General features: G+C 41.6%; 1 protein-coding gene across 2 annotated transcripts in view; it reads left to right on the forward strand.

The window, feature by feature from the left end:
• TGFB2 (transforming growth factor, beta 2) overlaps positions 1 to 26,119 on the forward strand; it is a 59,210-nt gene that overhangs the window by 23,042 nt on the left and 10,049 nt on the right. For both annotated transcript variants that reach the window (XM_009084090.1, XM_009084089.1), the window contains one exon: positions 16,306 to 16,469. In XM_009084090.1, coding sequence (XP_009082338.1) covers positions 16,306 to 16,469 — 164 coding nt within the window. The remainder of the gene's footprint in view (positions 1 to 16,305; positions 16,470 to 26,119) is intronic.

Here is a 26,119-nt window from a genome sequence, read left to right on the forward strand (position 1 = left end):
ATCCAGCTGGATCCATCTAGCTCATTTATTTGGACACAGGAAAACTACTCTAGCCTTGTAAACCTGAACACACAGCTACGAATAGCTGAAGAGGCAAAAACTGAGTGGCCACTACGATGTGAACTTCTGCCATTTCTTCACATGTTAGTCTGTCACATGGAGGGGCCACACTGTAAGTCACATGTCTGTAATGCTCAGTTAACCTTGTATAATCCAAAGAGATAGTCCATATCTGTGGCAGCAGCCGTTGTAGTAAACTCTACCATTCACTGTTCACCTTACTCCCAACTCTTCCAATTTTCTTCTATCTCAGACACTAGAAGGTTAAAATATGAAAAGTGTGTATACTGTAATAAAAAACGTAATCCTTTTCCAATCTGTATATGATTTTACTCCAGACAAGGCAACTTTCCAGATTTACATTAACATTTGAAATGGGATGGTTTTAAAACTCAGAAAACTGTCTAGGATATCGTACTATGTTATGTTGAAATGATTCAGAAAAACAATCTTTTTTCTTCCTTTTTGTTTTTTTCCTTCTTTTTTCTTCTCGTTTTCTTCTTTTTTTCCTTTTCCTTTTTGTATGCTTTTTTCTCTTTTTTTTTTTTTTAAGATTATTGTAAACAGCAAATTTTTGTAATAGCAGTAAGAAATATTGGAACTCCTGACTAGTTTTTTTTGGCAATACATTTCTTAAATTTTTTGAAACCATATCACTGTTCTGGAGCGAGCTAGGGAGGCTCTCACTTGCTCAGAATGGCCATTTACTCACTCTTGGACCAGTAAAGGTTGGAGACCACATTTTAGATCAGACTGGAAAAAGGTGGTTGTCAGCAAAAAGTAGACTGTTGGAATGTTAAATACTTTTAGTCATCAGTATATAGAACATTTCTAGCACTGGGTTAAAAAAAGTTCAAATGGAACAACAGGGTCAGAGAAGCAGTGGTCTTCCCACATCTTGCTGCTAGTCAGAGGTTCTTGCATAAACGTCTGTGATGATTATTTGTGTCTTTTCATGTTCCAAGGGATTTTGTTTGTTTCTGCTTTGAATGTCGAGAGGTAAAACCTGCATTTCGGTCCAGTTCCAGATATGGTATCCACAAGGAGAGACTGAAACGGAGCTATTACTTAGCAATATTTTGTGTTTCTTTCTTGTCTGATACTGAGCTGAGGTCTACTGCCTTGGCTGTCTCGCCTTCATGACAGGAGAAGGTGGGAAAGCTGTTGCCCTTCCCTGTCAGTCGCAGTGGCTGACCATGGCAAGGCACTGTCCTCTGCACGCCTGCCGGTAGGGTCTTATTACCTGTGAGCAGTTTGGATGGCCAAGCTTAATGGTAAAATGATTCTTCAACTGGTGTTTTAATGAATGGTCTTTTTTAGCATTCTGTTTAGCCTTAGTGCATGTCATTAATGGAGAGGTCCTCATTCCTTTATCCTCTCGAGGAAATGCACTCCTCAGGCAGAGCAGAGTGGGATTTCGTGCTTCTGAGGATTAGGTTAGGAAGGCATAACTTTCTGCCTCAAGGTATGTGAGCACCATGTAGATTAGTAAAGTCATTTTTGAGGTAAACCTTCCGTCACCGAATAAGATGACTCCTGTTATTAGTGCCACCTCTCAGAGGAAATATTGCACACCTCTACTTTCCATGTATTATGTAGAAGTCTTAGTTGGGTTCTCTTTGCTTCTTTCGCAGACATTACTCATTCAACAATGTTACAGCTTCACCCAGGTAAACCTTTTAGGTAGACAGTGCTGTAATTTGCAGTAAGAGAAATGTCTATTTACATTTATTTACAGTGCCATAGGGAAAGTTCTGAGACTACCAACTGCTTTGGAAGGAGAAAGATGTCTTTACTTCTTGCCTGCATTTTGAATTATACGTGCTGTATTATTATTTTACCCCATCCTGATCTCTAAGTACTTCTTGAACAAGGCGGTGCATCTCACTTAAAGAAGCTGTACAATGTAGCCAGTTGTATCATTTGGAGCTAAGTACCTGTTTGTATGCAGACATGGCCAGCCATTGCATTCTCATGGGAGAGAAGTTTTAAAGCTGAGAATGCTGTCTCTACCTAACTTGTTGTGCTGGATGTGAAGCATCTGTTCCATGCACTTACATTAATAGAAGCAAATATTAAATTCAGAAGAGCTCTTACAGCCTTAGGGGGTCTTGCAGTTCTGAGCAGAGACCTTGGAAGTTAGCATTTGTCAAGACTGAGCCTGTGTGGACACAGCCCTACGTTAGCAGATGCGAAAGGCTTGGAGTTTTTCTTCCCAAACCATGCTGTGTGATGCCAGGCAATAATGTTTGATTACAATGAGACTTTGAACTTAATTTTTGCTATATGACACTATTCTTATTCTTCAAGATCAGTGGTATTTTTCATATGCAAGGAAAAGGCTAGGTAGATGCATCTGCTTCTGCCTTCATAGCTGTGGAACACAGCTGTGTGCAGGTGCCTTCAGTCTGGCTTCCCTAGTTCATTCAGTCGTAGGGCATGTTGGGTGTAAGCAGGGCAGCAGCCAAAAGTGGGCCAGAACCCTCCATCCTTGAAAGGCCTTCTGCTGCATCCCAGTGCTATCCTGTAAACCCTGTTCTAGGATGCCAGAGGTCTGCATGTTGGTCCTTGCTGTTGTGCAGATGATAATGGGACAGGGAAGGCTCCTACAGGAGGATGAAGCATGACATCTTTATCTTGTCTTTCATTTATGAAGGATGATAACAAAAATGTAAATATATGTTTCAGGTTTATTTGAGACACTCTGCTCTTCAGGGACTCTGAAAATGGCACAAAGCACTTGTCTCTTTCCTTAGGAAGACATTTCTCTTAACTGTGGTTTTAATTGGTCAAGTTTATTCAGTCCTGTGATTCAGTATCTTTATTTGAATTGTATAAAGCCACTCAAATACTGTTTGGCACTATGCAGCAAAGTACATGTGTTGAGATGCCAAGAAGAGATTCTGCTGAGGTCTAGGTGCTTACCTTGTAAGTGTAATATTTACCAGATTTCATTTCAGCTGGAGATGAAGAGCAGGTTTGTGAAGGAGAAGACAGGGAGATTTTAAGCTTGAAGGAGAAAAGCTTGAATGAACTGGTACAGCATGCTAAATTCTTCCTGGGTAATTGACTTACATGAAGACATGTAAAGAACTCAGGCAGTTAATCTCAGGCTGAAATCAACATGCATTGCAGTACGAAAAAAGCAAGAAAAAGGAAGGAGAGAAAAAAAGAAAAGCTTACTTTAGCTGTTGATGAAAAGCCCAAAGCTTTCATGTTTGCAGACATGAATGGATTCTTATGAGAGCACAAGAGCAGTTACAGCACTTTTGCTCTTGTACATGCTTTGCTTTGGTTCTCAGATAGCTTTATCTACTCAGGGGACTTGTCCTTCAGAGGAGATCGTGGTCCATGGTTCAGTTGGTGCTTGAAATCTTGTTTACGAACAGAGTTGATAAATGAGAGAAGCTGAAAAACTGGGACTCATAAACATGTTTAATGGGTGCAAAGCATAAAATCCAAAGCCTAAGTATAAATGAGGAAGCTTTGCAAAATTCCCCCAATATTGCATGTTTCAGTCCCATGTGAATGTTGCTGGAGAATGATTTCAGATTCTTGTTTACCAAACTGAAATATCAGGGAGAAGCTGGATCTAGTTCAGTTGGACTTTATTGGATTATGCCTTCATGCTATTGTAGCCGAAAAAAATGCTACGATTCCAAATATGATGTGTAACAATTGTGCAAATTCCTTAATCCTGTTTTCCATTCATTTATGTAGTAATTAAAACCACAGACCTGGAAACTATTCTCACAGGCAACTTTCATTTGAAGAAACTGATTGAATTTCCTATGGTTTATGACTGTATGTTCACTTATGCTCTCTTCCCCTTCCATGAGAGTGTGAAACTTGATGGTGTTCCTTCATTATCAATCTGTACATTGGCTCAGTTTCTTACAAGCTGAACATTATTCCACTGTTTAGATCATGGTAGTGTAATTGTGGGGGGAAAGAGGTTTATTTCATTTTGTTCTCCTTAGAGGGCACCACAAAATGCACTAATGAAAGAATAATTGTAAGCGTAAAGAGGAAGGAAAGTTTTAAGGGACTAATTGAAGAGGGAAAATGGCTGAATGGTTTAAAGGAATGAAGTGATGGGAGAGCTCCAAGTGAGATGAGGCAGCAAAAGTAAAAGACCTACCACCAACTGCGATGAATGATAGATGTGCACTTAAAAACTGTGGTCATGGGACTGCATAAGTATACAGATAGAGGGAGGAAAAGGGGAGTTCACAGTTTGTTCAGGAAACAGCAGTTCAAAGGTACATTGCCTTATGTGTGGTAACCTGCAGCCATAGGTAACAGGCAGGACTTTGTGCTCCAAACCTTTGGCAGTAACATGCTACCCTTTCTAGGCCCATGTTAATGGGAAAAGCAACTTGGGACAACTTGGTTTATAGTACACACTGAGTCAGTAGTCATCCATGACAGAGCAAAGACTGCTGCCCTACTGGGGTTTGTGGGAATGCACTATTTAATTTAATCTCTGTGCAAGGGACCTACATTGACCGAGTTCTGTCAGTTGAAACTGTACCCTCTTCCCTTGTTAAAAAAAAATAAAATAAAATTGGGGGAGGCTGGATGTCTCTATCTAGACTGCAATGTAATCCAGGCTAAGTAGGCCTGGAGATTGTTAGTAGCAGGTGGCTGTCCACTGGACAGCTTGAGATAAATGGGATGAGCAATCACTGTATGCTCACAGAAGGCTGATGTTCATTTTCATCTCTCCCAGCAGGAGTATGAACTGGAAGGGCACTAATAGCATGGGCAGGAAAGCTATCACCCACTATTGCTCCTGCACAGAGGAGCCCTTTCCAATACACAAGTTGAGTAGGTTAGGAAAGCAGTAACAGTAATCACATTGCATGTGTGAGGTGCATGAAGGATTTGTTCCTGTGGGCTCTCCTCATGAGGACTGGATTTACCCTGTTCACCCTCACTGCTAGGGACTCTGAGGCAGGAAATCTTTAAGCACATGACTGCATCGAAAAGCTCATAGGATGACTTTGGCAGGACTTTGTTTGAAGTATAGCCAATGCCTATGCATTCTGAAGCAGAGTGGTAGGCTTCTTGCCCTGTTATTTTACTAAATATTCAGACTGGTTTTACCACTTATCTCACATACATTCAGCTGGTTGAACTGCCTGCAGATGTATAAGAGCAGAAGTAAAGCATTGGACTTGAAAACAAGAGAAGTGATGCTTTCGTTATTCTGTGCTAAGGTAGAGAGACACATAAACACAGCAATATGAATAGCTTAAACTGAATTGTGAAATAGCCTGAGAATGTCTTTTCACTGCCATTTCCTTGATTTCAACACCACTGAGTTTGTCATGTATGACGGCTTTGTGGTTGTTGTGACACTGTTGGAGAAAATTGGATTTGGGGAAAGTTTTCTTAGTTCTTTAAATAATTCAAAATGTTTTCCAGTTGTGTTTTTTTTTCTGTCCGACACAGCTTTGTTCTGCAGTGGTACATTTTTTATAAAGTAGATTTTTGTATAGTTACATTGCCATGGCAGTATAGAATCCTTAGTACATATCCAAGAGATTTCCAGCCATCCTCTTGGATTTCATAACAGTGCTTGTGATTAGTAGCCCTTTTACACAGAAAATTAAAATGGAGATGCTTAAAACCCAGCTCAAGTCATCCAGCACTAAAGGCACAAGTCAGAGCCTGTGATGAGCATGTTTGCTGTCAAAGTGCAAGCTGTACCAAGCTGACATTTGGTGAATGGCCTGATTTTACAGACATAGACATATGATGGGTAACCACAGCTTGCCTTAAAAGAAGTAAAGGAGTAAAAGCCTGATTTCTAGCATTGAAAGCATATGTTTGTGTTTCTGTCCAAGGATCAGGCTTGATCATGATCCTCCTCACCAGAGTTGCCTTTAGGGGTCCCCAAAAGACCACCCTGGTCCCCACTTCCAGGGGGACCTGACCTGTGTTGTCCTTCACTGTCCCGTGGCTCTTGTGAGCTGCCTGACCCTGCAGGGTCATTGCTGGAGGAGTGCTGCTTTCTTCACCCAGGCTGTGCAGCACTGTGACTGCAGGGCATCCTGCCCATGAGCGGCAGGCGCCGCCAGGGCTGTAGGGTGCCTCATCCCACCTGCCGCCTTGGCTTCAATGCCTGCAAAAACCTTGGAGCTGGGGGGAGGGAGAGATGAGGAGTGTGCACAGCTGCGTTCAGGCATGCCAAGCTCCTCTTGTAGACTGACAGGGAGAATAGATTTATAACAGAAGTAATTTTTTTGTATGAGTTTGATGGATTCAATAAAAGTATGTCTGCACAATATATATTATAGCTCATTAGTAAAATGGCACTGAGATAACACTTTGAAGCCAGTTTTAATCCTGCTGGATGGGCTGTTAGTGCAAGTGAAATTCATCAGAAAGGTGCCAGGAAGAGGTAGGATTTAAAAAAATATAAAAAACATACATAGACTTACTCACACACACATAAATCTAACCTTATACCTAATCTGGTGTTGAGAAGGCAAAATGTTTTCTTAGATAAAAATTGTTTGAGGTGACTTGGGTTTGGGAGGGTTTTGCTGACTGCTTAGGGGGTTTCAGGCACTGTAGTCAGCATGCCAGTGTCTCTGTGTAAAGCAGTGCAATATACAACTGGTGCAGCTGGGCTGGTGATCATGTCTGCCTCTTCAGCCTGCCAATGGAGAGTCTCTTGTTACAGATTGCTGCTGAAGGTATCACTTCAGTAGCATGCAACTAGAAGGAGATTGGGAAATGGAAGAGGAAAACTGTCTTTCTCATGAGGAAAAATGTTGGTCAGTCTTGTGAACGGTGGAAGGTTGATTTGCTCTGATTTCAATTGCTGAGGTCATTGCAGCCATAAAACCTCAGCTGAACAGTGCCAACAAGTCGGGTCTTATTTTGCCAATGTGAAAGGTTTGTGTTCCCTGGTGAGTTTTTCTTTTTGCCCCTCCCTTTTTTTTCTTTTCTGTTTTTTTCCTTTTTTTTTTTTTTTTCTTTTTTTTTTTTGAAAGATGAGCTAGGCAATTTTACTTGTATTCTTGCTTATGATTCCTACTTTTCTGGTTTTTTCCTTTTTTTTTTTTTTTTTGAAAGATGAGCTAGGCAATTTTACTTGTATTCTTGCTTATGATTCCTAGCTGAAAGAGGAGCAGCCTTTCATGGAGAGAGATGAAAGACACTAAGAGTATTTTTCTTACATTCCAGTGTAAGTAGAATAGTGAAGTACATACCTGAGAAGTTTCCAAACACAACACACATCTATTTACATATTTGATTTTAGCGGTGATACATGATAACCTGGGATTTCATTCAAAGGAGCCTGATGGGGATTTGAAAGGAGTTCTTCTTCCCTGAATGTTCACAAAATAACTGCTGAAAGCTGAAAGACCTTTTGTTGGCAAACTAGATTCAGAGAGAACAGGAGGCAGAGTTTTCTTGTGCTGAAAATCTTCTCTGTGCTTGCAAATGTGAGGGTAAATTCCTGGCCCTTTTGAAAGTGATGAGAATGTTTGGTCAGTGACTTCAGTGGGTCCAAAACTTCACTCAGGTTTTGAAGAGGCTTTGGTAACTCTATACCTTGTTGTAATGCCTGTTGACAGACACAGCAGGGTTTTTTTTAGTTTGTCATGCATCTTTCCACCAGAACAGGATCAGTCAGCTTCTGTTGGGAATGCATGGTCATCACCTTGCTATGATGGCATCCAACCCAGAAGTGAGGAACACACCTGAAGATGTGCTTTTCTCTCTCACTATTAAAACTGCAGTGTTGCATAAGCAGTAGTGAGGTTCTAGGGGGGTTGTGTGTGAAAGAGCAAGCTGTTGTGCCATTTCTTTACCCCATATGTTTTAACCTGCCACAAGATTAAGATTCCTTTGTTGAGAAACAAAGATAGCAGTATGGTTTGTGTTTACATTTCCTCTTTGTCTCCTTTGCATGACAGGTAATGTGTAAAAAGGACTTTGGGAAGAGGAGAATTGAGCTCAGACCTTTTAAAACTTTCTAAAATGCTTGGAGATTTCTATATGCTGAAAGATGGTCCAGAGTGGAAAATTCAGCGCTTAATGCTCTCCGGAATACTCCTGAGTAGTTAAGTTACGCCATTTAAGCATTGCTCAAATGGCTCAAGTTACCCCATTTAAGCATTGCTCAAATGGCTCAAAATTTAGACCTGAAAATAGATCTCATGTGATGTGTCAGTATTGTTCGCATTACCCGACCCTTGCATTTCAGCGTGGATACAGGAAAACAAGCCAACAACCTGGAAAGCTTTAAAGGCAAGCAGAAAGGAGGGTCTAGTAGGGTCACATGAGGGAATTTTTCTTCAGGAGTTTCATATGCAAGAAGTTACAAAGGCAGGAGCAGGAGGTATCTGCTGAGCACCAGGCACCTCAGAGGGACTCACAGGTGTTGCCATGTGAGATGCTGGTTTACCTCAATTTCCAACTACTCCAGCTTTTGCAAATAGGCAGCCTTTCTTGCTGGGAGAGAGGAATTAGGCATGGGGAAGTGCTACATGTGTTGCTTTGTCCCGAGATGGGCCATGCCCTGGGAGGGACTTGACGCTGCTTTTTAAAAAGTAGGAGTATTTGGCAGTGGTCACACCAAGTCTGCTTGGGTTGGAGTTCTGTTTTCCTGTTCCTGAAAGGGACCGGACAGTTTCCCCTTTCATTTTAGCCAGAGGTTTCAGTGATTTCAACAGGCTTTTGATCCTCCTCCAGCTTCAGAAGTTTGGATCCAGACAGTTGATTAGAGGCTCAGTGCTCGGTCAGACTCTTCTAGAAGTTAATACTCAGAGAGTTTTGTTTTATAGCAGAAGTGGTCTTCTGGGCAGTCCTTGCTTTCTTCAGAGCTGCAGAAGAAAAGTGCACTTTCTTAGAGGAATTTGGTCTTACTAAACAGAGCACACCCTCAGGACAGGAGGCTTTGTAAAAGACCAGGACTGTGTCTTGTAGTTGTCTCAGGACTGTAAGTAGTTGAAACAAGTTTTTGCAGTCTCTTTGCTGATTCATCCTAGCATATGTCTGAAGATATAAACTCATGCAATGCAGTCTGTAGTCCTAATTTTCAGGTGTCTTCCTGTATGTTCCATAAGTGTTTACTGTATGCTCAGGACATTCAGCACAGGTGACTGATTTCCTCCAAAATAAATCATGAATCTTGTATGTATGTTTTTCTTAAGTATTTTTCTTCCACTGCTGAAATACGTTCAGATTTTCAAATCTTCTTTGCACATGAGCAGTGACTGGGGGACAGGTTGGGTTTTTTCTCTGGGAGCCTACACCTTACTTAACTCTCCATTCCATTGCAAGCAGGAGTGTATGAGGCAGCAGTGCCTCCCGTCATTCGCAGGAGAACGATCACAAGGACTTTGACTCTTCTGGTCATTTCTTAAAGCAGAATGCTCCTACAGCTTTTCTCTGGGATTAAATTTTACTCACATTTGCCTTTTGGGTGATGGAGTAGTCGGTAATCTTTTTCAGAAAAGGTTCATTTTGGACATCTGTTGTAGCCCAGACTTCTTGGCTGTTTGTGTTACACCTCACAGCTGGTGAACAAACATATATCTGATGTTGGTCCAGTGGTTTTTCTTCATATGGTACCCATAAGAGAGGGAATAGAGAAGAAGCCATCACTGCTTGTTCAAGATAGATATTTTCTCTTCCTTCTTTCTGGCTGATGTGAGTAGGGTGGATTTTTTTCATGCTAAATGGTGTTTCGGACTGAGCCTACAAAGACTAGTAGCTTCATGAGGATAATTGTGAAAGGGTGGCAGAAAGCCCAGTGGAAAAAAAAAAAAGTATTTGAATGAGGGCTTTCTGGCTGTTAAGATTCACTTAAATCAGACAGTTCAACGGTATAGCACAATTGCAGCCCTTCTTACAATAGTCTCCAGGACCAGGAGGAGGTGTCCCTGCCCATGGCAGGGGGGGTTGGGACTAGATGATCTGTAAGGTCCATTCCAACCCTTAAGTTCTATGATTCTATGATTCCAGACCAAATTAAGGAACACCCAAAGCCAGTTTCAGCTGCAGCATGTAAATACAGTTGAGATTAAACTTGCACCATGATTTGACCCAGGCCAGGGGGAACAATCCTCCCCACCCCCTCCCCACCCCCCAAAAAAGTCTTCAAAATTAGTTGTATTGTTGCAGCCTTAAAACAGCAATGGTAGTTTTCTTAACAGGGTTTTATGCCCACTATGAGATTCATAACCAGCTCCAACATGCCAGTGGAGATGAAGTGACGCAAATTTAGGAAATATGTAATAAGATGTCCTTTTCTCTGCATCTTTACAATGACCCAAAAAGCCAGGACTTAAGATGTTTTGTACTAAGAATCCTATGCAGCAGCTTTGCTACACCACCAATGACTTGAGTTTTATTTTACAACTTGTCTTTGTAAGAATTTTAAACCTGAAATTAAACTTGATCCTATGATCCTCCAGTGGCTAATTACAATCTGTTAGTGTCCTTACTATGCCAGTTGCATTTTGACCCAAAGGCAACTGCAGGATGTTTTCCACCATTACAGAAATGAAGACTACAAAAGACAATTATGTAAGATTGTCAAAGTCCATCGAACTCCTGAGCAATAGGAGTACCTTGAGGGAATGAACTATTTGGGTAACTGCAAACCAGACTACCAGATCACTTTGCTATTGAGGTCATAGCTTTTGCTAGTCATCTTTTGATTCAGGCTTGGTGAAGCAATGAGAAGTATCAGCAGAACCAGAAAGCTCTTGTCAGATTTTAAATAAAGAGTACATAATTTCATAAACATATCTTAAGAAAATTCCATCTTTGCCTCATTGTGCCTATCTCTTCAATATGGAATGTCCTGGGGTTATTTACTTTTCATATATTGTCATAGATCTTAGTGTGTTTCAAAAGAGGAATAGCAAATGGTTCAACAGTCACAAAATCTGGTAATCAGGTACTACTTTGTGCCTCTGTCTCAGTTCCTGAATATGACCCGTATCTTCCATTATTTGGTCCCCTTTCATTGCAGAGAGGCAGTTTCCAGTGGGGCTTTGCAGTCAGGTCAGGATCAGGAGGGGTGAGCAGCAGAATTATCCTTGGGCTTTTGGAGCCCAGATGCATTTAACAAGTTTCTAATTTCTTGGAGAGACTTTCCTTGGAAAAGAGGAAAGGATTTGTGACCCAACTGTGCCTGACAAGAAGGATGGGATCCTGCTGGAAAGATACGCCGTCACAGCTGACAAGCTGTTCATCCTTCCAGCAGTCTTCTGCATGCTGCTTGACTCACCATGTCTGGATGTCCTTAAAGGCAGCCTGACCCAGCTTGTGGCAGGGACCTGCATGTTGAGCCGAGAGTGAAATTCACACAGGGGAAGAAACGATGTCACATTATGCTGCTTGTTAGAAAAAAAATGCAGAGTTTGCTATCAGTGCACTGAAATCTAAACAGCCTAAATGGTCCTAATAGTTAGAGAATCTAGGGAAGCTTGCCAGAGTGTGGAAAGCATAACAACTGCATTTAATAACAATCAAGCTACTCTTACAAATATTTGCATGTGCTGCTTCAAAGCCTACTACACGGTCATTCATGTACTGCAGTTAGAAAGATGAGGAGGGGAAAAAAAAAGAGAGCAAGAGGAAAAGGGCACTCCATGTTTTGTAGCTGCCATAATAAAGAATGGGCAAAGCACCAGAAAGAAAAGAAAAAGGAAAAGAAACCCTCCAAAGTTTAATAAACACAAAAGGGAATAAAAATAAATCTTTGGAACATTTATTACAAGCCCTTGATGGAAGGATTAGATTGAAGGTCTCAGCCTTTCCAGTGTGGGTGTATGTGTGAAGTCGGCCTGTCTGGCCTCTTCCAACGAGAAAAGAAAAGTTGTTTACATTTCCTAACTTGGGCTGTGCATGTAATTGATTTCTTTTTGTTTCAATAGCAGAAATGAAAATTCAGAGGGGAAAAAAAGCCTCATTTGGATACAATTGAATTTAGGTCTTTTTCCTCGCCAGAACAAAAGCCCAACTCTCAGAAGAGCTGTGTCTAACAGAGTGTTTTGTTTCTCCTGAAATGTCAGTACATACAGTACTTGTGAGGAAAGCTGTGGAAATGCAGGGCTTAGTTCATCGAATGTAACTGTGCAAGGCAAAAGTGTCATCCTTTTATGCAGGATATTCCTGATTTGGGGAATAGCTTCAGCATGAAGCAAACTCCTTCCATTCCCACTAAGGGTACTCGACTCCATCTCGCTCTCCTCCTGGGTGCTCCTGGGGGCCTACATGCTGTTTTGGGTGGTTGGTCAGAGGATGTGTTCAGTCTCTCCTGTTGACAGTGTTCCAACCTGGAGCAATACTGCAGACTTGAGTACTTTGGGATATGTCTCCTGCACCCCTCCCATCAGTGCTTTTCTGCTCTGTTAGAGCAGGGCTGCTTTCTGTCCTAGTTGCTGGCACAGAAGCTTAAGAGGATGCTGGACATTGAACGAAGTCAGTAAGAAGCACAGAAACCACAGTGTCCTTATGCACTTAATCACTAACATACCAGAGTACATTTTAACCTGGCAGTTCAGACTGTCCTGTGTAAAGCAGCTGATGAAGTTTTAGCTCGTTCAAGGAAAAAAAAGCTAAAAATGTGATGCTCAGTGTTTAGTAGTGTAAAGGGAGGAGGAGGAGAGATGCTGCCTTCACCTTTTCCAACTGTGTTTTATAACTCTTGTCTCAACTGTACTGTGATGATTGTGATTATGATATTACAGCTGGAAGTCTTCAGGTTTTTTGAGGACTGAATTAATGAGTAGTTTAAAGATTATAAAAATGGAATCTTTCATTGCATTTACTGTTCTCCTTCTCTCCAAAACAAAAGAAATCTGTGTTTTCCCAGCTCCAGGAAACATATTGATTTAGTTCCACTCATTAATGGTAATGGTTCAAAGAATACTTAAGGAGTCTGATCTGCAGCAGGGTAACGGTGTTTGCAGACTAAGTTGATCAGAGTCATCTTGGCGTCTACTGGAGTCATTGGGCCAAAACCAGAGGGGAGTCCAGAGGTATCCAACTGAGTTTGAATTGTTACAACTGTCAGGTTAAGGTGGAGTCACAAAGAGAGATAAATTGCAGCATCTGAGATCACTTAAAGGTTAATCCAAAACCTTGTAGACTCCATAGTGTTCTTACAATTCCCTTAAAGAGAGTTGCAAGTCTCAATTCTCAGTCTTAATATTGATTAATTTTCACATAAACCCCAATTCTGCAGTCAGCCATTCATTTTCAGAGGAAGGGTTCCAGGTAGTATAAAACCTGAATTTTTTCATCTATGTATGAATAATGCCATTTCCTCAAATGACTTCCTGTGGATACTGTCATGGAATGACAAAATAAAGAACTACAATTTCTTATGTGGGTTTTTGCATATAAAGATGTAAAACTGTCTTATAAGAGAGATAAAACTTCTGTAAGGCAAGAATTCATTCTTACTCGTAGTGGGTGTCCCATGCCTGACTTCCAATGGAAGGCAAGTGTTTGTTCGCAGTGTATTTGAGCACACAAACACAAAAATGTGCATACTGAGAGAGTATTCATTCTCTGTCTGTCATCTTTATATAGGAAAGGGAGAAAAACTGTAAATGCAGGAATGGTTTAGGAAAATCCATTCAGATACATATTCACAGATTTGTAATATGCAGTATCAAAAACATAACAACTGGAAAGCCTACAAATATAGCAGAAGAAAGTTCTAGGAATAAGTTAGAAGCTAAATATAAATCCACTTAACAGTTAAATAGGACTTTTCAATCTAAAATAAAGTCAAGATTGACAGGGTTTGTCTGTGCCAGGGCAAGTGGTTGGCTGCTAGTTTGGCTTGTCCACAGCCAACAAAATGGTAGGTTGATGCCTCAAATAAATGACAGGGAAGGACAACTTACAACTCATCCTGAAAGCATCAATCTTGCATGCACATATTATTACGCCAAATTATATTCCTAGTAGGATTAGGTTTGGCTGAAGAACAAGTGGTAGTCTCAGAGTTTTCTACAGAAAAATGGAAAGATGAAAAATGAAGATATTATTTCTCTATTATTATATCCTCCTTTAGGATATAATCTCTGAACCAAGTAGATTTTATAAGAATTTGCAAAATATATCAAGATTAAGGTCATCACTGCATAAAATTAAGCTTTTCTCAGATGACCTTTTTTTGGTATTTTGAGAGAGACCAGCTCTAATGTGTTGCTGATGGGACAGAGGAGCAGTTCTGGTGTAGGGATAATTTACATCTGTTTTCCTTTGTGTTCTCACTATAAGAATGTAGCAGTTTTCTCTCAATAAGCATGGTAGCCCAGAATAGTGATTATGATGCCTTGGGGTTTATTTTTGAACACTTCAGATGTGAAAATCTAAAATCCTTTTCTTTCTTTAATTAAATGGAATAATAAGAAAGCCTGGGGCTTCCTGTTTGTATTTATACCTCTTATCTGTTTGATCATTCTGAGGCTCTGCTTTGGGAAGTACTCTTTCAGAGGAGTTTTTGAAGTATTTTGAGAACTTGACATATTTCACTTATAATGTGAATTTTGAGGCTGAGATTATTTCTTTATTGTCAAAGATTTTCTCATAGCTACATTTATGATACAATTACTTACTCAAAGATCAACAACAAATCAGTTATTAAACGTGCAAGCTGAGCAGTATTACGCAGTCAGGAGCTGCTGCATTGTTCAGAAGTTCTGGTAGTAACAGTCTAGAAGCACTAAATATCTGGAAGAAGGTCTTTCAGTTATTGGTGTGTCTTAGTGATAGAAATAAATCATTATTACTAAGGATTTATTCCAACTGCCATTAATAAGAAATAAAGGTAAATATACTGGCCTTGATTTCTCTCATCTCTGTACATGAAGACAATATCTTGTGTGTATTGGATCTATTAAGAACCATAGAATGGTTTGGGTTGGAAGGGACCTTAAAGACCAGCTAGTTCTAACCCCACTGCCATGGATAGGGACATCTTCCACTAGACCAGGTTGCTAAAAACTCATTCCAACCTGGCCTTGAACACATCCACAACTACTCTGGGCAACCTGTTCCAGTGCCTCACCACCCTCACAGTAGTGAGTAAGTCTCAGGAAGGTTGGACAGCTGTGCTTCCTCAGCTGAAAATGCTCCCCCAGTCCCCAAATACAATTTTCCTTCTTTTTTTTTAAATTTTTTTTTATCCACTTCAGTTTTCACACTGTAAGAGAAGAGGAAAGTTTTCCTTTGTTTTGAACAGAGATTTTTATCAAGTCCTTTGAGTCATTTCATCTCCTCTCTGAAGAGTTTGAGCTTGTTTTCTTCCATTCTCTCTTGCACTGTCTCCTCTATGAGGAGTTTGGGTGTTGGGCAGGGCCTCTGTGGGCAAGTTTCTCCTTTTTCCGCTGACTGGAACAAGGTGGAAGGGCCTTGGACGATGGCTGAACAAACCCCTTAGGCTTACCTTGGTTGTGCAGAAGTGCCTTGCTGCTTAGCCTAAGTCTGGGTTTACAGATGGGAAGGAGGGAGAGACTTTTGAACTGATATATCTAACACTACTATTGAAGACTTGAGTCCATTATTCTGGGGGGTTTTCTGCTTTCCCCCAATATATATGAGGGGTTGTTACATTTATGGCTTTACTGTTCCCAAGTGGTCAAAATTTATGTAATTCTCTTTGTAACGTATACTATCTGCTTGCCTTTTCCGTTGCTTTTTTATTCCTCTCCAAGCCTTTTTCATTGTAATCAGATTGACAATTTTGTTCCAGTAAAAACCTTTTAGCACTAAATATGGAACAAAATCTGAAGCTATCTAATTTATGCTCCATATTCTTGGGGGAAATGAACTTCAAAGAACATACAGATCAGATGAACTGCTGTTATTTGTTGCCTTTGTAGATCCCTGTGAACTCTGTGCAAACCTGAAGGCATTTGCCAGGTAGCAACTGCTAGGGTTTTTTCCCAGTTTATAAGCATTCAGGATTTTCCACAAGTAGATTGAAAGAGCAGAGGTTTAAATGAATGACCTGAAATAGAGTTGGAAATAGTTGTTAATTTCTGTTAATACGGTATTCTTATTATCAAACACGTGGAGTTGTTTTTTCAAAATTTTTATTAAATTATTAATAATACTAAATTGGCCATTGGAAACTGAATCATTCTTCAGCTACTTCCCTTGCTGAGACTGTCTGGTATTACACTGTTTGAAAGAGCAATGTATTTTATCATTAAAAAAAAGTAATACAATCACACTGCTTTCTTGCAGATACCATCCCACCAAGCTATTATAGCCTTTACTTCCGAATCATCAGATTTGATGTCTCAGCGATGGAGAAGAATGCCTCCAACTTGGTGAAGGCTGAGTTCAGGGTCTTCCGCCTGCAGAACTCAAAGGCACGGGTCTCCGAGCAGCGGATAGAGCTGTACCAGGTATGGTGGCACCTCACATGTGTCAACTCCCCATCTTTCTGCAGCAAACCCTCCTTGTATCTATCAGGCAGAACAAACCGTGGGGAGAAGCAGTTCAGTCCTGTCTCTCCAAAGCAGCCTCTTATTTCTGTACCTTCCCTAGAAAGGACTTCACTCAAAATCATGTGAAGCTGCAATGTGCAATCTTTTTCTAGCAATTGTGCCTCAGGACTTCAATGTTTTGAGCCAGCAGTGTGCCCAGGTGGCCAAGAGGGCCAATGGCATCCTGACCTGTAATCAAAAATAGTGTGGCCAGCAGGGCTAGGGAAGTGATTGTCCCTCGGTACTCAGCACTGCTGAGGCCACATCTCAAGTACTGTGTCCAGTTCTAGGCCCTTCAGTACAAGAAAGACATTGAGGTGCTCCAGTGAGTCCAGAGAAAGGCAATGAAGCTGGTGTAGGGTCTTGAGGGTAAGTCGTCCAAAGGAGCACCTGAGGGAGTTGGGGTTGTTTAGCCTGGAGAAAAGGAGGCTCAAAGCAGACCTTATCAGTCTCTACAGCTTCCTGAAAGGAGGTTGTAGCAAGGTGGCAGTTAGGCTCTTCTTGCAGGCTGTTAGTAACAGGACAAGAGAATATGGCCTCAGCTTCATCAGAAGAGGTTCAGGGTGTACATCAGGAAGAATTTCCTCACTGAAAGGGTTGTGAAGCATTGGAACAGGCAGCCCAAGGAAGCGGTGGAGTCACCATTCCTCCCGAAGAATTCAAGAAATGACTGGACATGGCACTTAGTGCTGAAGTTTAGTTGATATAGTGGTGTTCAGTTAAAGTTCAGGCTCCATGATCTTAGAGGTCTTTTCAAACCTTAATGATTCTGTCATTCTAGGTTTCAGCATATAGCAGTAAGTGACAGAACAAGGCATCAAACAAGTCATCCCCAGGATCTCTGTCTCTCAACACCTGGCCTGTACTGTAGTTTACATAGAAGTCAAATTTCTCTCTCTGGCCTGTGTTCAGGAGAAGCGTTTTAATCATTCCTTGCAGAAATGGCATTAATAACTGAATTTCAAAATGTAGCAGTTTCAAACCTGGCTTCTCTATGGTAGTCTAGGAGTTGAGGCGAGAGAGTGGACAATTTGGGGATTGAGGAGTAAGGAGAATGTTGACAAGATTTATGTCATTTGATCTTTAAGGACTTTAAAGCCATTAACATAGTCTGCATTTGTGCAAATACCATCTAGAGCATATTTCTTCTAAAACTTGGTTCAGTTTGCTGAGAAACACAACGACTGTAAGAGGCTCAGCTCCCAGCAGTTGTTTGAGCAATCCGCGACTCGTTCTGCTTAAAACCCTGCCAGATAGGATACCACCTCATAAAAAGTGTATGGAGCACCTTTTTAGATCTGTTCTTGCTGCCCACGTTAGCTGTGCCTGAGCACTGTCCTGGGCTTACAGCATTATAGGGTCCTGCTCAGATCCAGTAGATGCAAATTCGAGTTGGTCTTCTCCCTCACTTTCAATGTGCACGTCTTCCTGCCTGGGTTGGTCAAGTGGAAGCCAAACTTGTAGCAGAGAGAGGGCAGTTTGGGTTCACATGCTTGCTGAAGTGACATAAAAGCTAATCGTTGAGGCTGACAGCAGGAAAAGTCACACTGTTCAGCTTAGACGTTGCTAAAGGGAAAGTATGATTCCCAGTTGTATGCGGTTCAGGTCCACAGGTGGTCACGAGGGGCTTGGCTTCACAACTGCAACCTGGCTACCTTCCTTCCCAAGGACAGGCTGGCAGAGAAGTTGAGCAAATAATGTGTCATTTGATAAATGAGAAAGATAGGAATGTTTATTGGGAGTCACAGAGAAATACATGATTATATTATATGTACACCCTGTGACACTGCCACACCAGCCTGCTGAAACAATTGTGCGTTCTGGCTTGACCTCACTTTGAGACATCCTAAAAGGATGATGGTATCTTTAGGGTTTCTGTTGCTCTGCTTTTGAGAGCTGTTAGGCAGCCATGGGAAAGAAGTATAGCTGTTGTTGCCTGAGCTTGGTTCATTGCCTTTCCGTGGGACACAAAGGGTTCAGTGGAGGTATGGAAGAAAGGACCTTTGCTTGGCTGGGATTTTGTCTTATGATGAGAAACAGCTGGGGCTTCTTTGGGAGAGCCTGACTCTAGGAAGCCTGTGCCCATGGAAATGACTGACACCTGCATCCAGAGCAGGTACTTGAGTCCTTTGGATAAATATATGGCTGGCAAGTAAGGCAGTTTCTTTTTTAGGCTGGGTGGGGCATACTGAGTGAAGTGTTAGGTGAGTAATGAGTGCACCTTATTGTAGGATTAGGTCGTTCCTCCACCAAGTAACAGGCAAGCCAAAGGCAGCAAGCTCTGAGCTTATGTTTGTGCCAGGTTGTCTCCCGAGCATGTCCCTTTGGTATTATTTGTTTCTTGCAATCTTGGATGCAGCTCTTCCTAAAACCTTGTATGGAGTTAGAGCTCTGTGATGGGAGGCTAACTGTATGGCTTCCTTGTCAGCAGCTCTACTGCAGGAGCATGAGAGTCCCTAAATATCACTGCAACTAATCTCCATCACAACATAGGAGGTTAGCGCACAGTGTTTAACAGGAAAAGGAAAAGCAGAGAGAAATTTGAAGAGGAGGGACCTAATATCCTTTTGGGTCCCTTGCAGCTTGAGACATTCTATGATTCTATGATGAATTGTAGAACAGTGCTGTAGAACGCATCCTAAAACTTAGTGTATGAATTTTAGAAATTAGAAAGAAGCAAATCTATGGAGATGAAGGTGAAAAAGGATAGGTAGGAGGCACTGGTGCCACAGTGATTCTAGAGGAGCTTCAGGACTGTGAAATGATATATTAATAGTGCAGACAGGGCTGTCTAGCAGTGGAGGAAGGTACCAGCGTGGGAGGTGAAAAGGGAGAATGAGGAAGATGCTCATTTCAGTGGAAGTGGGAGAGGCAAATATGTTCTGCAAGGGCTGAAGACTTACTTGGGTGTCTGCTTCCAGCATGAAAAGCCATGCATGGAGAGTGAGCCTTGCAGAGGAGATTGCTGGTGGAGTTGGCATGTGCAGCTGCCGCTCCTTCTCTGTGCATAAGCATTGCTTCCTGTCTTGTGAGATACGTGCTGGGCTTGCCAGAGCTGTTGTGCCCAGAAGGAACAGTGTGGGGTTTTGTCTTGCATAAGCAACATTTAATTATGAGGGGTTTTTTTTCTCCTCCAACCAAGTTTCAGGTTGCCTAGTGTTTTGTTTTGTTGTAGAGGTCTTCTTGATGAGAGTTTTTTAAATTCTTCTCATACCTGCAGTTTCAGGGAATGATTGTTCCTTTGTCCCCTTGCCTTTCTCAGTCAAGCGGGAAGAGAGGGCCAGAAATCTTCTGGAGAGAGTCAGAGCTCTCTTGTGGTTCACTGTGATAATGGTGGTCCCTGAACACATACAAGTCTCCTAACTGCTCTCCAAGAGCTTTCTGATTTAGTCCAGTGACGGTTTAGTAGTAGAATATATACCACTGGTGCAGAAGGGACAACATTACTCTGAAGGACTATTTTGGGAACAGCTACAGACAGATGTGCAGGGTAAATTGAGAAAATAAATATTTTGTTTCTCCTCCTGATTCTTTCTTTGTGTGGTCCTCTGACCTTACAGATCTACCCCTTAACATGAAAAGAGAAGTGCAAGGCTGCACCTTTTTAGCTAAGCTTTCCTCAGGCTATACTTGGCTCCCTTTTCCAAACCACATCAGAAAGGGACTTTGTGTTTTGCTGCAACCCTTGTTTGCACTGACTCCAGGAAGGCAGTCTGGGGCTGCTTGGCATGGCAAGCCAGGGCTGTGGCCCCTCATTCCAGCCCCTGGTGCAGCAGCAGCAGGACCCTGTTCCCACCTCAGAGGCAGGGTTGGAGCAGAGAGCACCCCATCATATTTATGCTGGGAGTGAGTGGTTATGGATCTGTTTGCCAGGTCTGCTGCCCTCCAGATTTCTTCAGGCAGTGTGTCCTAAAGATTAATTCTCATGGAGGTGCCCTGGATGCATCTGCGAAGCCAATGGGCAAATAATAATCCCCATGAGCAGAAACAATTTCTTTAATGTCTGTTTTCACCCAGAATACTTCTCATGGTATTTAAGGATTAGTCAGCCACATCTGTGTGTTCCTACACAGATGGGAAGTGCAGTGCACATACTAAGTAGTCTTGGGATGGAAAATAATAAAACTCATAGAAGTAGGAATTAAGTTACTTTTATAAAGCTGGTATAAAAGCTTCTGTCTCTCTTTGGCTCTGGTTAAGTGAAGCCACAGAGAATTAAATTCTTTAAAGGCACTATCTTTCCTGTTGTTTCTTCAGCCCAAAATGGAGGGTTAATCTTGTGGTTATATTGCTGATCATCTGCACTTGGAGAGTGGGAAGCCAGAGGGAAGAAAGGAAGCAGTGTGACCTCAAGATGTGGCGAGCTCTCTCCCTCACTTCTCCTGTCCTTCCGCTGAGCCGCTCTCACTCAATGTGCTTCTTAACATGCACCGAGACTTCAGAAAATATTAAGAGGATAAAGTGCTTTTGGGGAAGAGAGGAGGAATAATATTAAATAAACAAGTTTTAGCATCCTCCAGTGGCCCTTGCTATGTTTTTAAAGATTTATGCCAAATGCAGGCTTTATTGGAATTTGATCAGATAAAGCTCAGTTGTTATGGGAATGTCTTTGTTCATCGTTTTTCTTGCCTGCTTTGAAGACTTCAACACATCTTTCTTTTATTAAGGTGCTTCTGTATTTATGAATAAAGTCCCTGCACCCTTCAAAAAAACCCTTGTTTTTTATGAATAAGCATTCCAAAAAATAAATAGGCACCACCACAAAGCTGGACAAGTGGAAACCTTCTCAGGGAAAAAAAGACATCTTTCAGAGAGTGTTGTGATACTTTTTTTAAGGTATTTTTATTATGTACAGACAGTCAAACAATGGCAAGTAATAATTGCTTCTGTGGATGCAGTGCCATGTTTTGTGAGCACATCATAAGGCATCATGAAAAATGCAGCCGAAGCACTGTTTTTTATTGTCGTTGTTATCCGAGGCTACTGTGGATCAGGGTACCTGAGAAGCTTTGGATGAGGGGGTGATGTACCACAGGATGTATCAGAGCACATGATTAAGCCTTGGGGGCCCCATCAGATTGCAGTGAAGAATTTGAAGCAAGCAGGGGCAGACCTTTGGTCTTTCCATGTTAAGGAGGGCCCGATTCATGTCAAGAGCTCCTGTGGAGCTTGCTCAGAGTCTAGGAAAAACTGTCTGGCCTCTAACTAGTGGTAACCCCTGCTTCTTTAAGAGCCTCTCTCCCTGCTTGGAGGTATGAGGAGGAAGATACTGTGGAACATATTACCCCATTATGAGTCAGATTTAAATTTAAACCACAGTCAGTTGTTCAAATACTTTCAATTCAGACACTGTTTTGTCTTGTTTTTCAGTTGGGGAATATCTTTAGAGTGAACTACTATAGATTTGGGCCAAATCTCCGTGGTGCAAATCTGAGGCAATTTACACTGACTGCAGCAGAGATCCTTCAGACTGATCTCCATATAATCATGAGCAGAGGGGCCTTGCTCTCTTTCCTTGCCAAAAAGTGCCGTCTCTAATGCCATGGAAGAAAATACCAGGAAGCAGGATTTGTGGCTGTGAGCTGGCACAGGATGTCTGTATTACAGATATCACCTGGGGCATTTGATTTTAATTGACTGCCGTTGCTGTGACCCACATCTAAAGTAGTATATCTGGATCTCACAAATTATGTATTGCTGCCCTGAAACTAGACTCTTGCAATCTGAAAGTTTACAAGGCTATGTTAAATGACAAACATGCAGTGTTCTTTGAAGTGCCAAACTCAGTATCAGGCACAGACCTAATAACTTTCTTCTCCATCAGCCTCCTCCTCTTTGCCCAGCCCCCTCAGCAAAAGTTCAGGACCAGAGGAGGTTAATTGGCAGTATATTTCAGTTGAATTGCTGTTTTCTCCTTGTTCCACAATCCCTTTTTCTGCTTCCAAATACTGTATCCCCTACAAAAATATGTCAGTATGTGGGAGACCATGTATAGAGTACCTTTGGCAAATAATCTGTGAGTGTGAGGGCAAGTATTTATCACTGCATCATCTTCACTGCAGTTTCAGAGCATATCTCAGATGCAGCCACCTCTTGCCAGGAAAAGAGCAGTTATTGAAGATGCCTTGAAGATGCCATTAGCTCCTGGCACAAGCCAGCATGTACTCCCACCTCGACACTGTCATGTATAGAAATGTGCATTATAGGAGGTGTAGGAATTTAGGCCATAGGTCAGAAAACAACTGCTAGGTTTGGGTTCCTGCTTTTTGGGTTAGGGTTTGGTGGGCTCTCTAAGCCTGCATTACATTGAGACACAAGCAAATTCGAACCAAGCACTTCAGTGTGGTAGTTACTGGGCTGAGGAACATCAGGTTGACTTGCTGATCTTATGCTAGGGAGTTGGTTGGAGGGGGGAAGGTGGTGTTTCTGTTCTGGGGAGGTGTAGGTAACAATGTGAGGATTTGTTGGAGAGAAGCCTATATGAAGAAGAATAGATGATGGGAGAAAATGGAGGAGGATGGGAGTGGTTTGAGTGGAAGCCTGTAGGTGGTGGGAAGAGAAAACCACAAGGAGAATTGTGAGTTATGGGGAACAAAGCAGGCAAGAGGAAAGGAAGAAAGAGGAGTGACATATGGAAGAAGACAACATTTATTAGAAGCACTAAGTCCAAATATTCAGATAGCCAAGAAAGTTGCATGCCAAAATATTGTAGTAAAATGCATGTGAAGATGAGATATGGCTGTCAGGGACAGGACCAAGGAAGAGGAAGGTCTTAGAAAACGTGTGCATAAAGGGGAGATGAACACAGGAATACCCTGCAGAATCTGGGGGATTTGGCTAGAAGACAGGAGAACCCACTCTGTTTCTGTTGACTTTGGCTCCTCTTTGTTGATGTTTTAATAAAACATAATGTGCCTCTGGCAAGTTAAAACTAAATGCTAGATAGGTTTACAGGATTTTTTTGTTTGGCTTCATTTTATATGAAATCTTTCTTTGGAGCTATCTAAGAGTCTCCTAAATGTCAGGAAATTGCCCTCAATATTTCAGAGTCTTCCAGGAGAAGGACCCCAGACCCTCTGTTCTTGTTTATTGCTTATACAATCCAGAGTCTTCCTGCCTGCTTGAGCATAAATCAGGCTGAATGGCCTCAGGGCTGTGTCCCCAATTTACACTGCACATGTATCTTCTGTGGTAGGAGGAAGGCTCAGCTTGGGAAACAAAAGGAGAGGAAATCCCTTCTCAGAATCCATTCTCATCCCAGAGCTCATCCTCTCACTGCAGGGTGATGCAATGAGTCAGTCACAGTGTTTTCATGACATGCTTGATTTCTCTTCACTTATGACCTGCTTAAGTGTTCATGTCTTTACCCTCCTCACACTTCACCTTCTTTTACCTTTAAGTGAGTATCAGCCAACACTGTAAGAGAATCCTACTGCAGCTGTAGCCCATCCAGATATAAAAGAGGTTGTGTTATGTGTGCAATATGTTCTTTTTTATTTGCAAGTTTGCATGAAGAACGTGTTTGGCAAGTTTTGAGCAGATGGATCACAGAGCTATGGGTTTTTTACAAACTTTGGCAAGTACTCCATACCTTTGTATTTTGGCAGGATCTCTGCATCTCATATACTAGTCTCTAAAGGTTCTGCCCTTAGTTTGAGCCTGATGCAGAGACTATTGCAAGTAATGGAAAGACTTCCATTGATAAACGGGGGGACTGTAAAGCCCTTTTAACTCCATAGCACTGAAGGCAGAGTCTGAATTACTCTTTTGCAGAAGTGGTTACAAGAAGAGCTTGAAAATTCACACTGACAACTTTTTAAACAATACACAGCCAGTGTCTTGCACTTAGAAGCAGCTAAGATTTTGGTAGCTAGTAGATTCCCAATTAGCTGGCAGAAGGTATTGTATGGAGACTTTGTACTTTACAACATATGTTTTCACATATAATGAGTAAGAAACTGGAGAAGTTTGCAACAGAATTAAGGGTTTGTTTTTCCTTGTGTCCAAGATAGGATCAAAGGCCTCAAATTCAACCAGGGAGTGAGAGAGGATTGAGAATTAACATGGTCATTTTTGAACTTTTAAGTTTCAGAAGGGACTGACTGAAGTCCCTGAGAGCTGTCCGAGGAGACCTTTGAAACCTGGAACCAGGCAGGGACTGAATCTTTCAGTAGGGTGAATAGTATGGAAAAATTTAGAAACCACAAGCAGCTGCATATGCAGATCTTGGGAATCTGGTTATTCCAGTGTAGAGGGTTAGGTTGGAGTGCCCTGAAAGTTTTTTCTGGTCCAGAAAAGTTTATCCTAAATGGCAGTTTCTGCTATGATGTGCATAGCTGAACTTATCTCTGCTCTCATGTTAGGCAGCATTAGCACATCATTTACCGCTGGATCTCATGGTTTGGGTTTATTTACATTTAACTTACAAGTACAAATCAGGTAAAAGGGCCTTGAAGTTCCAATGGAAACCATGGATAATGACTGATAAGTAAGAGAAGGAGTAGTGAGCCTGCCAACACGTAATACAAAAGAACATCACAGGAGTCTGAAATGACAAGAGAAGGGAAGGAAGGAAGTTATCAGGGAGCCAACAGCATCTGGAGGGAGGAGATCAGATGGTCCAGAATGAACGGAGAGGAAAAACAGATGAGTAGCAGGTTTTTACAAGATAATGCCATATTTACTGCTATTCAGTGATCTCAGAACCCACATTGGCTGACAGCAGTGATGATTTCAAGTTCCAGGGCAATGCAGGAGACAGGATAGATATTTTTAAGTGGCCATATGGTCTTATTGCTATGTTTTGAAAGTTCATCAACTTTTTTTAAGAAACTGTAAGTCACTAAAAATATTTCCGAACAGTCGGTGACCATAATTCTCAAACCCAGCTATAAAATGCCCTTGTTGCTAGAGCTTGGGCTTTGATGGGTGCATGGGGTTTTCTTGACTACAGCAGATGTATGTCATTGATGCATCAGCCTGAGTATAAGCACTGCTGCACCACATTCAGTTTTTTGTTTGTTTGTTTGCTGGGGAGGTGGTGAATTTATTAGCCAAAACTAAACTGTAAATTATACTTACTTGTAATTTTCCTATTCTTCTGCATCTGATTGTAGTGACTGTAGAAGACTTGAAGTAGTTACTGGCCACACCATCAAATCTGAAATAAACCAAGCAAGCTGCTGTTCCAGAGCTCTAGTTATTTGAAAGAACCTGTGTGTCTTTACATCAAGTTTTTTCCTTTTAGCTGTGTAATGAGCCATGAAGACAGGCTGCTCTGGCGTCTGCTGTTAGTGGTTATTGTCTAGAATACATACACTAATATGTTGATTTAGTTATCCCCTGCTTTAGCTGCCTAAATATATGAGAAGGGGATTAGGCAAAGGAAAATTTGAGCATAATAATTATGTTTCTTTTAACAGAGTCTTAGGGTTTGGAGATTTTTTGGGTTTGTTTTTGAACCAGTATAATTAACACTGATGACAAATGCTGCTGCTCTGCTTGTATCAACTTCTGATATACCCCATTCTTTAAAGAAGTCATGTTTCTGCTAATTTTGCAAACATTCT

This window comes from Acanthisitta chloris, unplaced genomic scaffold (assembly GCF_000695815.1).
Source record: "Acanthisitta chloris isolate BGI_N310 unplaced genomic scaffold, ASM69581v1 scaffold26991, whole genome shotgun sequence".
Classification (NCBI taxonomy): Eukaryota; Metazoa; Chordata; class Aves; order Passeriformes; family Acanthisittidae; genus Acanthisitta; species Acanthisitta chloris.